The following is a 17,258-nucleotide window of genomic DNA, read 5'->3' as shown; positions in this document are numbered from 1 at the left end:
AAATGTTACTGATATTTTGTTGGGAATTACTTGAGTATTTTATAAATCATGTTTTTTATGTAATGAAATAAAGGCTAAGAAAGGGATATATCCACAACTTTCTTTGTTGTATTTCTAGTAATATAGTCTATTACCTAATGGGAAGATGAATACTGAAGAATACTTGTTGAAACATAACTTGCATATTTATACAAAATGACACAAATGTTTTCATATTTGTGTGAAATAGATTTATTTATTTCTACCAAGAAGAAATAAAATGTTTTCTGTAATCTTGGAAGAGCACATTTATAAATATTTGCCAAATAAAATGAAGTCATTTAGACATCATTAGATTTAGTTTTGCTTTTGATCTTCAAATTATTTTTTCAATGTTGCATTTTTTATTTTCTTTTTTGAAATCAACATACAGTAAAATTGACTTTTTGTTGAGTTCTACAAGTTTTGTTTTTAGTATTGTTGTCTTTACATTTTGTAGATCTTTGAGTAATTGTTTATTTCTTACCTTTTTATAATGTATTTATGTATTTGACTCTAATAATTACTTAGTTAATGATTAACTATAGTTAATAATTATTAGTAATTATTATTAACTGTAGTTAATGTAAGGTTTCAGAATTATTTGTAAAAATGTTTTGTGCTCTTCACTCAACACTTGAAGTCATTGGCTTTCCATGTATCTACCTATCTTTCAAGCATTTCATGTTTTAGCATTCGTGAAAACGTGGATAAGTCCATTTTTCTTCACCATTTAGCCTTATTAATCTATATTGTGGCAAAGTGATTGGTATTATTGATTGTGAATTTTAATTAATGTTTTACTTGTCTCCATTTAATGTAAATCTACATTACTTTATTATTCGATAATATTTTAAAATAACATACTTGCTAATAAATGACTTTCGTCTTTGACTCTCATCAGCTCTTTTAACTTTGTGTAGCTACACATTAATTAGTTATTAATGTTTTTGTTACTAAGAAACTGGGCTTTATGATGTTTATGATAACATTATCTTTGTTTTAGGCAAGAAGATGAAAATTTTAACAGCCTTTTACAAAATGGAGATGTTTTAAATCATTCAACAGAAGAAAACTACCAGGTTCATGATAAAAAAGATTTTAACTTACCTGAATATGATTTGAATATTGAAGAGCGATTAGTTCTTATTGAGAAAGGTGTTGACTCAACAGCCACATCTGATGAATCTCACAAATTAGACCATATCAATATGAATCTTAATAAACTTGTAACTAATGATACATTTCAACCAGAAATAGTGGAAAGATCCAAGACACAAGATATAGTGCTTGGAACGGACTTTTTAAGCATTAATGCTAAAGGAGAAGCTGAGCACTTGGAAAATGGAAATAAGTATCCTAATCTGGAATGTGTAAATAAGGCAAATGGACATCCTGAGGACACTCCTCAGTCCCCTAGGAGGACTGAACCACATGACACTGATTCGTCTGTTGATATGGGTATTTCCAAAAGCACTGAAGATCTCTCCCCTCAGAGAAGTGGGCCAATTGGATCTGTTGTGAAATCTCATAGTATAACTAATATGGAAACTGGAGGACTAAAAATCTATGACATTGTTAGTGATAATGGACCACAGCAGCCAAGTACAACAGTTAAAGTAACATCTACTGTTGATGGAAAAAATATTGTCAGGAGCAAATCTGCTACACTTTTGTATGATCAACCATTGCAAGTATTTACTGGTTCTTCTTCATCTTCTGATTTAATATCAGGTACAAAGGCAATTTTCAAGTTTGACTCAAATCATAATCCTGAAGAGCCAAATATAATAAGAGGCTCCACAATAAGTGGCCCACAATCTACAACTCAAATATATGGTCCTCCACAATATAATATTCAATACAGTAGCAGTGCTGCTGTCAAGGACACTATGTGGCACAGCAAACAAAATCCCCAGATAGATCATGTCAGTTTTCCTCCTCAGCGCCTTCCTAGATCAGAGAGCACAGAAAATCACGGTTACGCTAAACATTCTGCCAATATGAATTTCTCTAACCATAACAACGTTCGAGCTAGTACTGGATACCATTTACATCAGAGAATGGGCCCAGGAAGACATGGGGAAGTGTGGGCCATCTCACCAAATGAACGACTCATTCCTGGAGCAACTCGAACTACGATTCAGCGACAAAGTAGTGTGTCCTCTACAGCTTCTGTAAATCTTGGTGAGTCAGGTCCCACAAGGCGGGCCCAAATTCCAGAAGGAGATTATTTGTCGTACAGAGAGTTACATTCAGTGGGAAGAACTCCAGTGATGTCAGGATCACAGAGACCTCTTTCTGCACGAACATACAGCATCGATGGTCCAAATGCATCAAGGCCTCAGAGTGCTCGACCCTCCATTAGTGAAATACCAGAGAGAACTATGTCAGTTAGTGATTTTAATTATTCACGGACTAGTCCTTCAAAAAGACCAAATGCGAGAGTTAGTTCTGAGCATTCTTTATTAGATCCTCCAGGAAAAAGTAAAGTTCCTCATGACTGGCGAGAGCAAGTACTACGACACATCGAGGCCAAAAAATTAGAAAAGGTAATTAAATATGAATTTTTCATTTTCCTCTCTATGAATTTATTTTTCTTAAAAATATTTGGTATTCTTTGTTTTTTAAACAAGGTAATACAAGATGCTCTGAATTACTGAATACATACTTAACATTTGAGGAGTTTTTTCTTAGTGTTTACAATAGAGTCTAAGTTTAGATTTAGCCGGACTCAAAAACAACTGAGATGGTAGTGTATGCTTCTTTTCTGCCTCTTATTCCCCAGTGTTTTCTAATGATCTTAAATTCATTGCCTGTGTTTATGTGTGTATCTCTTTTAGATTCTGCCTTACATACTGTATTACAGTATTACATACTGTAAATAATGTGTATACATGTGTACCTCCTTTTAGCAGTTTTTGACCTCCTGCTCTCGTCTATTAATTATTGTTGGTTATGTAAATATGTGTATAAAAATAGAACTATATAGTTAGAAAAATAACAAGAAATATAAATATTTCATCTAAGATTTTTTTTTCCCCAGAGAATGTTAAAAGACTAACACTGTCACTGACATAGATGTCTTCTGGCACGGCATTTATTCTTGACTTTTTTGAACTGCATTTCTGACTTCTCTGATCTCAAGTGTCTGTCACTCTAATGAAGTTTAGAAATGATTGGTAAAACAACTTAGGCATCTCTTCAGTTTAACTTCACATGTAGATGTCATTTTTTTGAAAGGGGTTAAAATTTTTTAAAATTATATAAAACTGATAAATTAGTGTCACAGTTCTTTGGCTTTGGCTCACGTGTATGGGGCACATTTTTAAAGATTTAATTTCATATCTCTCAGTAGTTTTTACCCAAGAATTTTGTTATCTCTGTTTATTAAATATGTTTTTTAAAACAGCTAAATGTATACAACCTCAATTAGTCATTTAAAAAAGTTCCCTAGGTCTAATTTTTTTAGAAGTAAACCCATAAAATATGATTAGTATCGTATATCAATTCACATTAAACTTCTGCCTGTAATTATTAGCTCTTTTCAGTGCTGTCTTCCCAACTTTAAATAGCTGTGCATCTAATGGTCTTAGGCAACCTCATTCTCTTCCATTTTGTTTCAATATAACTGTATAAATTGTTGGTTCTTTGGACTTGTGTGCCTTTTCTAAGGAATTTGGAAATTTCTTAAGCAGAGGAATACCACAGCTGTTTTATAAGTAAACTTCTGGAGATAATATGGAATTGGAAGGAGGGAGGGCATATAGTTTTTTGTTGTTGTTTTGTTTTGTTTTGTTTTTTTGAGAAGGAAGAGGCTACAGTTAAGTTGATTGAGCTCTGAGGCTATCTAGTGGTCCAGAAAATAAATGAGAAATGTTTTGGAGGAACTGAGACAAAGGCAAGAATTCAAGACACCGTTTTGAAACACACTTTATAATATCTGACTTGTGATTGGAATATTCCTCTAATAATAAGTCTTTGAGGAAAAGGGAGTAAGCTTGAGTGGTGCCTTGAATGACTGGTTGTTGGGATTGCCAAAATAGAGAAGGAATAACAGATTTGGATAAAGAGATGAGTCTGGTTATCATTATAGTCTATAGAGTTGACATGTCAGGAGCTATTCTCCCATTACTGTCTGACGGAGATATACCTAGACTTTAGTCATCAGGAAGCAGGTAGCAGCTAACCCATTGTTCATTGTACCTCTCTGCTTTTTATATTTAGAAATTTGCTGTACAATTACTTGAGGAGTACATGCCAGTAGTTTCCCACTTGTGCCCACTGGTAATTTAGAAGTGAAAATTAGTCCAAGGAAACTAAGAAAAGCCTTGTGAGGACACAGAGCAACATGATTTAGACCAAACATTTGAAAGCTTTGGTTGAAAATGGTGGAGGGTGATGGAAAATCTCTTTTGCTCCTCTGCAATTCCTCCTCCTCCCCCAAATTTAATTCTGATGGCAGGTAGACATTTGAAAAATTTCCCCAGGGAATTTCACAATGCCCAACCCTCCCTTTAGAGGTAAGTCCCCAAATCATAAGTTGCTACTTTGCCCAGCTTAGTTGTTTAGCATTAATACAATAATTAGATAAGTTAAAGCTTACTTGGTTTTTTAAACCTTGTTGTAGTAACTTTCCTTCCTGTCCCTGCAACAAAACTGTACCTGGAACCCAAACATGTGATTATATCTCACCTCATTCTTCTCAAGACTTGTTTAATTAAACTCATGATTCTTACAAGAAGCACTCAACCAGAATATGATTAATGTAACATGAAAATTGCCACATTCATTTGCTTTTATACAGCTCTTAGCCTGTAATGAACATCAGTGTCCAGGACATATTCCTTAACTGAGCTCTGCACAATGTGTTGTGTTGTAACAGGATGCAGTTTTATATGGACGTCTATGTACAACCCTGAATTACAAACCAGATGTGTTCTGAGCTTCAGCCTTCTTAGTCAGTGAAATATTTACAAAAACCTTACATATGTTCAAAGACAACAGAAAAGGCTTTGATTCCTGGATTTACATATCATTAAAAAGGGTCATTTGGGCCATTCAAGTTAAGAACATATTAAAATTGTGTGTAACACATGAGTATGTGTTGTTTATGTTGGGGCAGGGGGGTTAGTGTGTGTAATTTCTTTAGTTTTACATTCTAATCAAATGTTTATGGAACCTCTGAATTGCCACTGCCAAATCCTTATTGTTTGTGAAATGGTCTGGGAAAGTATAGTTGTGGCCTCTTAAGTTTAGCTTTTTCTTTACTCATTACTTTGGAATCCACAAAATAACTAAGAGTGCATTGTAATTTTATAGATCTCTTTCATTCTGGAAGGCCATATTAACGTTTCTTGATATTAGAGATCAACTTCATAATCTGGAGAAGGTATATAGGTTCTCTGAGAGTAATATAGAAATGCTTGTAAGCTTACAAGCTTGTAATGACAACATACACATGTAATGCTTACAAGCATTTCTATACTTCTTGATAAGCAAGCCATGCTCAAAGTGTGGTTACTCTCAATTTAACCATAAGACCATCCAATATTCAGGGACATAAGTAAAAGCATCCACATGAAAAAACAGCATTTAACAGCTCTAGGAGTAAACAAGCAGGAACAATGAAAATCAGGCATTGTGTTTATTGAGGTACATTTTTTAGGCAGCTCTGGGATTAGTGATTGGGCATTCATGTAAACTCAGTCTGCATGAAGATTCCATCAGTGATTCTTCAAGTTTAAGCAGCAAATGCCACTGCTAACTCCTAAAATCTTAAGTATCTATTTATTTGAATGGGAAATTTTTTTTACAAGTACATTTTCTAGGGGTTTTTTTCTTCTGGTAATTTGAGAGCGGGAAGAGCCTTGTAAATGCTATATACTAAAACTTTGTGGTATATACTAAAACTATGTTAACCTTTTTTCTAATGTAAGACATGTTTCTAAATGTAGAAGGTAATTTTTTTTTTGAGATGGTAATGGCCAAAAAAAAAAAGAAAGAAAGAAAGAAATTGCAATGGCCAAAAGCCAAGTGTTTTTTGCCGATAATATTTTGTGCTTTGTACGTATGTTTAAACTTAAGCTGAGAAATCAGCTTGTATTCTTATAGAACTACACATATATACATACATTTAAGTTTGACATCAATTCCTGTTTTCTGATAAACTTCCAATAAGATGTATTAGGAGTAAAGGAAATAATTGCATTGTAAAAGACACTATATGTTTGTACTTTCTTTAGCGTTTAAACATGTGAATGGTTGGATTTACATGTACTTTATGTGTATATGTGTATGTTGTCATGTAAATAGTATGGTAAATAGTGCCAATTTCTTGCAGTGGCACTGAAAATTCAGTGCATGATATTCCCCGTGTGGTATTGGGGTTACTTATAAATACATCTATGTACATAACATGTCTTGTGAATTTTGCATGCTACACTAATCTCTGTTAAATCTATCCCCTCTTTATTCAGAGCATGCTGTCAAGGTCCTTTAATTCCAATTTTACTGCTGTAAGCAACTTTCACTATGGCAGCTCTAGGGATCTGCATGGCAGCCAAGGCAGCCTTGCCTTGAGTGTTGCAGACGGAAGAGGTTCTGGTGGGCACATTTTTCGAGTGAGTACCTGTAGTAGACCAGTACTTTTAGTACACAGAAGAGAAAAAAAGACCCCACATTTTAATGCTTTCATGTTTTTAGAAAATACGTTTTTACTGTGGGTTAGATACTTTGATAACCTTCTGGTTCTTCCATGGCTTAGTTCTAAAACTTTCTGCAAAGCCGATTTAGTATTTATCTCTCAAGTTTCTCTGGCCATCAGCTAAGGATGTAGTCTGCTCTTGTTTATGTAAATAGGGATGAGCAATAGGAATAACTGAGAGTTGTTTTTTTTTTCTACTTATTATGCTTTATGGTGTTTTCTCTTAATTAAATTAACTAACTCTCTCTAAATCAAGGTTTAAGGCTATGCTTTATATAGTACACAGTGGGGTTGTGGGGAAGAATAATTTTTACTTTAGTGATTGAGAATTGGCAGATGAAAAGCACTGCCTGGAAGTAAGTTTAATCACAGTTTGCTAGATAGGATTAAATGTGAGACTGGAGAAATTCTAAGAAATACCAATGAAAAGGCAAAAGCCAAATTCTTTTATTAATGGTTAATAGTCATTAACGGTTTTTTATTTTTTTTTTTTATTTATTTTTTTTATTTATTGAGAAAGAGAGAGAATCCCAGGCAGACTCCTCCTCACTCAATGCAGAGCCTGACACGGGGCTCAATCCCATAAACCATGAGATCAAGACCTGAGCTGAGATTAAGAGTTGGATGTTTAACCGACTGAGCCAACCAAGCTCCCCAATGGCATATTCTTTTAATGAAAGTTAAGGGTAAGGGTTAAGAATGGCAGAGAAGGAGAAAGAACAGAACAGCTCTGGCCTGGCTCTATTTTAAGATTTTTCTCTTAATAACAACGTGAGGTGTAATATGGCCTCAAAATAAATACTTCCTTCTCCCCCTTTCCTTTCATTCCAAAAAGATTTTTCTCCTTTTTACAGCCTTACTTGTCTCTTCCCCACAGTTTTATTTCCATGTTTACTCTGATTACTTCTGGGTCCTTTGCTTTTTCCTGAGGGTCCCCATCCTCTTTTTAGTACATAGCTGGCTTTGCTCTGTTGTGTTCTAAGGCAAGAGCAGTCTCCTGGATTCACTCCGCTGTGGCTGGGCTTCACTCTCCTTGCTGTGCCCTCTGTCATCTGCCACCACTTGGATTCCATGTTAGAGTGATAGCAATTGTTTTGTAATTTATCCCTTTGAAATGGTGAGAGAAGGGTGATAGCTATTAAGCCCAGCATTTCTGGTACTCTTTCCAACTGAAGCCAAAGAATGGACACAAGAGGGTTTTATCAACTCAGGGGTTATCTTTGTAGCCATCTGGAACAGTTATTCTTTCCAAATTCTTGTACAGTAATATTTTTTGCTTGTTATTCTTACATTCAGAGCCTTTGAGTCTATTGCATTTTACTTTTTCATTCATAATATATAGTTGTTCTTTTAAAGACCTGAATAGACTGGAGTTTAAACTTGGAGCTATGACCTAAGTTGATTACTGTGGGTTCTGAGAGCACATCTCAGAAATGAGGAAGGAAGGCAAAATATTCATTGCATAAATACACAAAATTAGATCAAACCAAATCTAAAAATGCTAATCCATGCTTTGAATGAGCAACTAACTACACATGATAGCTCTGTTGCAGATAGTTTATAAGATTAAATTACAAGCCCTTAGGTTTTTATGTATCCTGTGGTATATCATAATGAAGTAGATTTCAGATTATTTTTCAGTATGATGATGTAGTTTACATACCTGTGTTGCTAGCCACATACTGTTTTGAAAGTTACAATAGTGCTATTTATCACAATCCCTTTAGTTTTCAAGAATATAGCTGGGTATATTTAGAACTAGATTAAAATAAAAAGTACAGGCATCTTTCTTCCCAGCATGTTTGTAAAAAATATTCAGAGATAATGAGATAACTGAGTCTGCTTTTTTCTCTAAACCTATCATTGAGGTAAACTAGAAGGATATTATTGGTCATATAAAAATATGAACTCTAGTTAATTTTAAGTGTTTCACCAAACCATTGGTTTTGAAAATACTGAGCTAATACTATGATACAATTAAGTTAAAGTGAATTTTATGAGACTATATATCTATTAATACTGTTTATCATTAAAAAGAAGATCCCAGGTGGCACTGTGCTGTTAAAAGAATAGCAGTTAATTTTTTTTCCAAAAAACCCAAAAACCTTTATATATACTCAACAAGAGATTGTTTTAGTTGCTCTTAAAATTTGGGACTCTTAACTTTGATTAATAACTAAATCAACCTAGCACACAGTATTGCTAGCTTCACAATAATTTCACAGTATTGAAAGCTAGGTATTACTGTAAATATAACAGAAAGCGTTATGAAGAAATAGCTTAACAGTGTATGTTAAAAGTACTAATAATTTTTACAGTTTTGTTGAGATGTAATTGACATATTAGTCCAAAGTATATATCATAATAATTTGATATATGTATATATTGTGAAATGAATGCCACAACAAATTTAGTTAATGTCCATCGTCAAGGTACTGATATTAATGGCAGTTATGATGGTGATGTTTATTGGGTTCTTCATCTTTCCATGATCTTGTAATGTTTTTTCCTAATCTCCTTTCACGTGTCATCATCATTTTGATTTTACATCTTAAAGAACATTGTTTGTTTACTTTTTATTTTGCCCTCATTTGAAGCATCCCCAGACATCCTGTCCAGGAGATCCTTGTCAAGATGATCTATTCATTTCAGGACAGCCGAACTACTCATCAGCTACACTTAGTCACAAAGATGTTCCTCCAGACAGCTTGATAAAAGTAGGTGCTCAGGAAATAAATGAACACATCTCTTTGAACTTACTCTGTTTTACAGATTTTAAACTGGAAATATCATGTATGCTTTAACAATGAAAATAATTTTTTGAGGACTTTTCCTCCTTGATTAGTAAAGTTTTTTTTAAAAACTAATTTAGAAATATGAAATATATTTTTGCCCTGTTATTTCCTGGTTTAGTCCATGATTTTTTTTCCACACTGGAGAATCATTTTATTGTTTTTGATTTCTCTACTATCACCTACTTACCTTATTGTTTGAGTCAGAGGCTCTTTGCATTCCTGTTTGAGTCAGAGGCTTTTTGGTATTGGAGAATTAAAGATGAACCTGTCTTAAATTCCTCACTTGAGGATATTTTATCATTACTAAAGACATTTTAAAATTCTTTAAATGTAATTAAAAATCACCTTGAAAGCGTTTTGTATGTGATAAATGATGATTGTATTAATACTTTTGTTACTAAAGCATCACTTACTCACAGATTTTACTTTTCTGTCACCCAATACCAGATAGTTAACTCTTTTCTTTAATATTCTCGCTCAGCTATTCTTTCTCTTAACTAATTCCGTATCCCTTGTATAACGAGATACAATTATGAAGCATACTTATGTATTATATAAAAACTTTTGCATTGTTCTTGAGAGTAGGAACCCAGACATATAGCATAAATTCATACATATCTATTTATTTTACCTTTTTTTTCCTTTTTCTTTTAATTGAGCTATGTTAACCAGTTTCTTTTTCTTTTTAATATCAATTTTGTATTCTAGGTTACTGGGTTTGTTTTCATACTTTTATTCTCCTGAGCCATCTGCTAATGATAGCTTATTTTATTCCATGGGTATGTTTAACATTGATGTAAAGTGTCAGGCACAACCAAGAATCTAGGTGTCTAGAAGTCTGAAGCATGGGTCAGAAGTAATTACTGTTTGGAATATTTTCCTTAGGAGAAAGGTATTGAATCTGCACATAGGAATAAATGGTATAAATGTGGAGAAAAGCAAGAGCTATGTGCTGAGTTGTGTATAAGTAATAAAATAACAGCACAAGCATTTAAATACTCCTGGGCAGATGAATTGCTTCAAATCTACAGAGTTCAAGTAGTAAGCAACCACAATTTAAAAAGAAAAGATATAAAGATAATAAAATACCTCATTCTCTTTTTCTCCAACCAGTATAAGATTTGTCATAGAGTAATATCATCTTTGTGCTCTGTTATAAAACCCCCATATAAGTTTCCAAACTTGAGAAATAACCAAGTTCTCAAATACAACACAGTGAAAAGCTAACTTTTTTTTAAAGTAAAAATCTTCACCAAAAGGGAAGCTTCTTTGTTTCCTTCAGCAAGGTTGATGTAAAAAGAGCATGTAGTTCTGAAACAATTGCCATAATCTTTTCCCAAACTTTTCTACTTTGGAATAATTTTAGGAGAATGGGGCTCAGTATTTATCTCATAGTTTTTCTATAATTCACTTGTGGATGAGATCACCTTTTTATTAATAATCAACAATGAAATTTTAAATGATTGAATAGCTTAAAAGTATTTCCTCTTATATACAAAAATCTCTTTATATGCAAATATTTATAATACAAATGTAAACTTATTTTTCAGATAGATTTCTCATACTGGGGCACCTGGGTGGCTCAGTCGGTTAAGCGTCCAGATCTTGATTTCCCCTCAGGTCATGATCTCACAGTATGTGAGATTGAGCCCCACGTTGGGCTGTGCTCTGACAATGGGCCTGCTTGGGATTGCTTCTCTCCCTCTCTCTCTGCCCCTCCCTGCTCACACTCTTGCTTGCTCTCTCTCAAAATAAATAAAAAATTCCTCATACCGACATAACAGCCACATTTCCACAAAGGTGGCTTTAAGTCTAAAACTCAGATTCATTCATTCTGAACAATGAGAAGCATTAAAACATGGATAATTCTTTAACAAAATAATCACCTCAGATTTTTTTGCGTAGCTTGTGAAGAGTAAAACAGAATGTCAAGGCTTAATTTTTGTGGTTAATATTTTATGGAACTAACATTTAGAGAGTTTAAAAATTGCTAACTGGTACACACACACACAAGGAATAAATTTGCTTTTTACTATATTTGTATTTGTTAATTCTGGAAAGAAAGGAATAAAAGTAGAAAATATACTCAGAATAGTAAAAAAATTCTACCACAAAACTTGTTACTTCTGTTCAGAAGAAACATGAAAAAAATGCATCTTCTATGTGTGTGTGAGATGGGAAAATTTACCCTTTTACTAGGCTTAAATTTTAAAATTTTGACATAATCACTGTTTGCTGTTATTGTAAGAAAAAACAGGTCCATGCATACCAAATAGAAAAGCAAATAATTTTATGATAACTTATTTGAAACTTTAAAGAGTGAGAATCTGTCTGCCAAGGACTCAGGCAAGTTTAGAATTCATAGCTTTTTTTCTTTTAAAAGTGTAAAATTAGAAAGAATAGTGTAAGTGTCTTGATAATGTATGATTTAGAATGTTATACTCTAGTGCTTTTGTAATACTCCAAGAAGAAAATCCAACTATTTGTAATAAGACATTATTATTGGTCATTTTAAGACACTTCGTGTTTTTCTTAGATGCCTTTGAGTAATGGACAGATGGGCCAGACCCTCAGGCCTCAGGCAAATTATAGTCAAATACATCACCCCCTTCCTCAGGCTTCTGTGGCAAGGCATCCCTCTAGAGAACAACTAATTGATTACTTGATGCTGAAGGTGGCCCACCAGCCTCCATATACACAGCCCCATTGTTCTCCTAGACAAGGCCATGAACTGGCAAGGCAAGAGGTAAGAACAATCAAGAATACTTGAAATATGAAACTAAGCTCTTAATGTACTTTATAGGTTATTTAATTATTATCAATAAATCCGTGTAGAATTTTAACATAGTTTTTACCATTTTGTTTAAAGGTGTGGTTTCATGTTAAGTTAATAAGGTGTCAAACTTTGTATTTAACTTGACTCTATGATCTCCCATGTTCTGATTAATTGACATAGCATTTAGTGTTTTGGATGTGATTATTTTTTTCCTAAGGTGGTTGCGTATCCAAAACCTTTTGATGATATTCCAGTAATCAGACCTTCAGGAATATGATTAATAGACCATGAAACTTGACTGGCATGTTATGGTTTCCTATTGTTAATTGACACAGAGAGTTTGAAATTTGACCATAGTCTCCAAACTACTTCAAGAATTAAATCTTACAAAGTAGTATTTAAAAGGTGGCTAATCATACATTTGTATATTTGGATAGTTTATTGATAAAATAATACTATTAGAAACGTAGGTAGAGAACAAATGCTTTATTCCTTTTGCTTTAGTCTCTGGGGAAAGGGAGGGTTTTGCAACAAGTTTAGTTCTTGATCTTTTTTTATAACGTGGTTATAAAAAATATTATCAATTGATCATCAATCCTAACATCTTATGAGCATAGAAACAGATTCAGGAAATGAATCCAACAACCACACAGGGATTTTTAAATATCTTCTGAAACACCCAGTACACAGAGATACTATGTAATTTAGATATTTTACACATGGAAACTGATCCTAAAATACATGTTTTGTTTGTATGCTCTATATCATTAAAATTCATGATATAAAAAAAAAAAAACCCACAGGGTCAACATTAATCAATTGCCTGTCCTTGTAAAACAGCAATAGATTAAGTTAGGAGCTATGCTTTATAATCTCAGCTGTGCCTTTAACTCACTAACTCATTAACATGATATTACATGTTGTAGTTTCCCTTTATCTGCCTGAATGTTTATTTTAGATGAATCTTTATGTATTTTACCAATAGTTAAATACTGTGTGTAGCTTTTTCTGAGATAGTAGTAATAGTTTATTTTCATATTAATTTAGATCCGAGTGAGAGTTGAAAAGGATCCAGAACTTGGATTCAGCATATCAGGAGGTGTTGGGGGCAGAGGAAATCCATTCAGACCCGAAGACGATGTGAGTTTGTTTGTATGTCTTTGAGATATCCTTAAGGATTTATTCACTAACATAGTGCTCTTATACATCAGTGAAAATCTAACAGATACTTTTATAAATCGAGAAAACACATCACCTTTTTTATTTCTCTCTTTATTCATCTTTTTGTCTTGAAATACCACTTCATATGAATTGTTTGAGGAAAGCAAATCAAACCCCCAATTTTATTTATTTATTTATTTATTTATTTATTTATTTATTTATTTATTTTAATATGAAATTTATTGTCAAATTGGTTTCCATACAACACCCAGTGCTCATCCCAACAGGTGCCCTTCTCAGTGCCCATCACCCACTTTCCCCCTCCCTCCCACCCCCCATCAGCCCTCAGTTTATTCTCAGTTTTTAAGAGTCTCTTATGGTTTGCCTCCCTCCCTCTCTCTTTTTTTTTCCTCCCCCTCCCCCATGGTCCTCTGTTAAGTTTCTCAGGATCCACATAAGAGTGAAAACATATGGTATCTGTCTTTCTCTGTGTGACTTATTTCACTTAGCATCACACTCACCAGTTCCATCCACATTGCTACAAAAGGCCATATTTCATTCTTTCTCGTTGCCAAGTAGTATTCCATTGTGTGTATAAACCACAATTTTTTTATCCACTCATCAGTTGATGGACATTTAGGCTCTTTCCATAATTTGGCTATTGTTGAAAGTGCTGCTATAAACATTGGGGTACAAGTGCCCCTATGCATCAGCACTCCTGTATCCCTTGGGTAAAGTCATAGGAGTGCTATTGCTGGGTCATAGGGTAGATCTATTTTTATTTTTTGAGGAACCTCCACACTGTTTTCCAGTGCTAAACCCCCCAATTTTAAATGTCCATTATATTATGAAGTGATTTTTAAATTTTGTTATTGCTTTTCTGCACATCTGTAGAAATAATTCCATCACTTTAATGAAAATCACTATACTCAAGTCAGAATTATCAGCACCAAAAAAAACACTGGGCTGTGACAATATTCAGAGAAAACCGGGAGAAAAATTGTACTGTAATTCAAGTGTTTGCATACTGTTAAAGAAAAATTGTTCCTTGTTACTCTGTTATTTATGCATCCTGTTTTCCATTAAATGTTTATCTTTTTTGTTGTTGCTGAAGGGTATATTTGTAACAAGGGTACAGCCTGAAGGACCAGCATCAAAATTATTACAGCCAGGTGATAAAATTATTCAGGTAAATAAGATACATCTTTTTATTATTTTCTTAGTTTTTCATTTTATAACATCTTCCTCATCAAGGAATTATTAAATGCCAGATTTTGAAAATAACTCTTTTGTGAAGTTTATTTTTAAATATTTGTGGGTGAAAAACAGTGGCATTTCTTATAAGCTACTCTCTATTATTTTCATCATTTAAAATATTTCTTCCTTGTACGTTGCAAAATCATATGGATATTTTTGAATACATGTTTGATATTTCCTAGCATTTTGTTTAAGTTTAGGAATGCTAACTTCTTTAAAATAGGTTGAAAGAATCTTTTTGTTACAAGAATTAAAGAATTTAGTTCATTTGAAGCACTTGGAACTGTGTGTCTGGTATATAGTAAGACCTCAATAAATGTTAGGCCTAAATTATAAGAAATGTAGTGTTTATTGATGGCCCAAGGCAATATGAAGAGTAGGCCTTGCCCTCTGCTATCCTTGCATCTCGGTTGCCTCATTTATATATTAGCACATACACATAACACCTGTCTGACACTGTGTCTTAGACAAGTGCTTCCTAACATTGGATTGCTACATAAGAATCATCTGAAGACGAGGTTCCTGAGTCCCACCTTCAGAGATTTTATTTCCATAGATGTGGGGTAGGGCCCAGGAGTCTACATGTTATTTTAAATTGCCAAAATAATTCTTATTTTCTGCCAGGTTTGTGGACTACCCAGCAGAAATTTAAGTGCACAGATGCAAATACATTATTATTAAATGTTTTTCTGAAAGATATTTTTCTTCTTTCTTCTAGGCTAATGGCTACAGTTTTATCAATATTGAACATGGACAAGCAGTATCTTTGCTAAAAACTTTCCAGAACACAGTAGAGCTCATCATTGTACGAGAGGTTTCCTCATAAGGAATGTGGACAAAAAGAGGGGGAAGGCAGCAAGATTTATTGGAAGATATTTGCAGGGGAAATTAATATTTTGACTATTTTTATATGTAAAGAAGAACTCAAAAATTATGTTCAAATTTGTACATTAATGAAATCATGGAACTCGTGGTTAGAGGGAAAGAACCACTGTACAGTATATAGGGGAGACTGTTGAATTCATACCATATAAAACTTCTTGTTAGGTTTTTAAACATAGCAATCAAGGCTACAAAAACAAACATATGTTGTTTTTGTATAGATAGTAGGTTTATTTTTGGATTTCATACACATGACTGAACTCTGTGCAAGGCTCTAGTTAGCCTTGATTGTAGCCCAGAGACAGATGGCAGAGCTCTCTGTCTCATAGCTTTTATGCCCTTATTTTTATTCAACTCATATTAATGTTTTTCTGCTGAAACTACTTTTTTTTAATGTGGGCAAGAGATTTGAAGTGTTGGTTTTTGCTATGTGCATATTGAATTGAAGAGTGAGTAGGTGAAGGTGGTGCTGGTGGGTTCACTTTCCAAGGCCAGATTAAAACCATCAATTCCTATAAAAATCTGGAAGCAAAGATTGAAAAAAACAGCTGTTAATGTGTTTTTATTAATAGAATAATGCAATAAAAATGTAATGTCGTTTTAAAGAAATAAAAAAGACGATAATTGCATTTTACGAGCTCTACAGGATCTGTTCTTGTTCTAGCCATTGACAATGCATTTGCTACCAGTGATTCAATTTTTAATTTTTTAGTCACAGGAAATTTTTAACTCTACTGTAGATGCCTGTCCATGCATTTCTTGTGATATGGATATCCTTTGATTTTTTGCAAATGGTGGTGTTTTATAATTAGTACTCCGTTTTAATCTTAATTTATAATTTTTATTTTAAGCAGCAAATGAAACTAAAATGGCCAGTTTTGAGATTGTGTTGCTGTAACACAAAACGTAAGCAGATTTAGGAAAGTCTCTCGATCTTGTTTGGTCTCACATTGCCTTGGTAAAGTAAAAGGAAACAGTACGCATGGAGCTAGGAAACCAAAGCAAGTTTGTGAAATTGGCACAGTGATAGAGAATTGCTGTGGAGAGTTGTAGAGCAAAGGGATGGGTCTCTGAGGCCTTCCAGTGTGTCACGGTATTCAAATAAAGGGCTGTTCCTACAGGTAACATTAAATGTGAACTCGACACTTCAGAGTCTTTAAAGGGTTTCTAAGTGTATCAGTGTAATAGAATAGTGTTTTACCACCAGCTGCCTTTGTTCCTCGTTAGTGTAACAAATATTTCATAGATGTCATGAATTTGTTTATCCAAACCATTAATTTTATTTGTTTTTGTTCTGTCTGTGTAATTAAAATAAAATTTTAGTAACATGAAATGGTAAGAATTAATGCATGGTTATTTGGACCAGAAAAAAGTGCCACAGAAGACCAATAACTGTTTTTAGTCAAGGCTAGTCTGGAGCCTTTCATTAGAGCAATATTCAGTTATTGCGATTCATTTTTAATTAGTAAGAAATATAATTTTGGAATTTTTAATCTGTTATGCTTTGTTCTTCAACCTTGTTTTAATTAAGACTTTTATAGGACTAGCAAAAATGGCAATTTACATTATTTTTGCAAAAAAAGTTGGACTTGTTGTTTTCTTGCTAGTCAGAGAAAATAGGCAGTAATTTTGAAAAGATGTGAACTGAAATATTGCACTTCTT

General features: G+C 33.5%; 1 protein-coding gene across 11 annotated transcripts in view; it reads left to right on the top strand.

Annotated features, from left to right (window-relative positions):
• Positions 1 to 16,928, top strand: part of ERBIN (erbb2 interacting protein) — a 128,196-nt gene extending 111,268 nt beyond the window's left edge. Inside the window, exons 21-27 of one of the 11 annotated variants that reach the window (XM_058730905.1) lie at positions 1,025 to 2,570; positions 6,498 to 6,641; positions 9,322 to 9,441; positions 12,137 to 12,265; positions 13,343 to 13,435; positions 14,571 to 14,645; positions 15,432 to 16,928. In XM_058730905.1, coding sequence (XP_058586888.1) covers positions 1,025 to 2,570; positions 6,498 to 6,641; positions 9,322 to 9,441; positions 12,137 to 12,265; positions 13,343 to 13,435; positions 14,571 to 14,645; positions 15,432 to 15,539 — 2,215 coding nt within the window. In that variant the 3' untranslated portion in view covers positions 15,540 to 16,928. Of the gene's footprint in view, positions 1 to 1,024; positions 2,571 to 6,497; positions 6,642 to 9,321; positions 9,442 to 12,055; positions 12,266 to 13,342; positions 13,436 to 14,570; positions 14,646 to 15,431 lie in introns of all 11 variants that reach the window. The other 10 variants (XM_058730898.1, XM_058730911.1, XM_058730936.1 and 7 more) reach the window with 10 other exon arrangements.
• Positions 16,929 to 17,258: the final 330 nt, after the last annotated feature.

Source organism: Neofelis nebulosa, chromosome 1 (genome assembly GCF_028018385.1).
Source record: "Neofelis nebulosa isolate mNeoNeb1 chromosome 1, mNeoNeb1.pri, whole genome shotgun sequence".
Lineage (NCBI taxonomy): Eukaryota > Metazoa > Chordata > Mammalia > Carnivora > Felidae > Neofelis > Neofelis nebulosa.
This window is presented reverse-complemented; position numbering and strand designations above follow the sequence as displayed.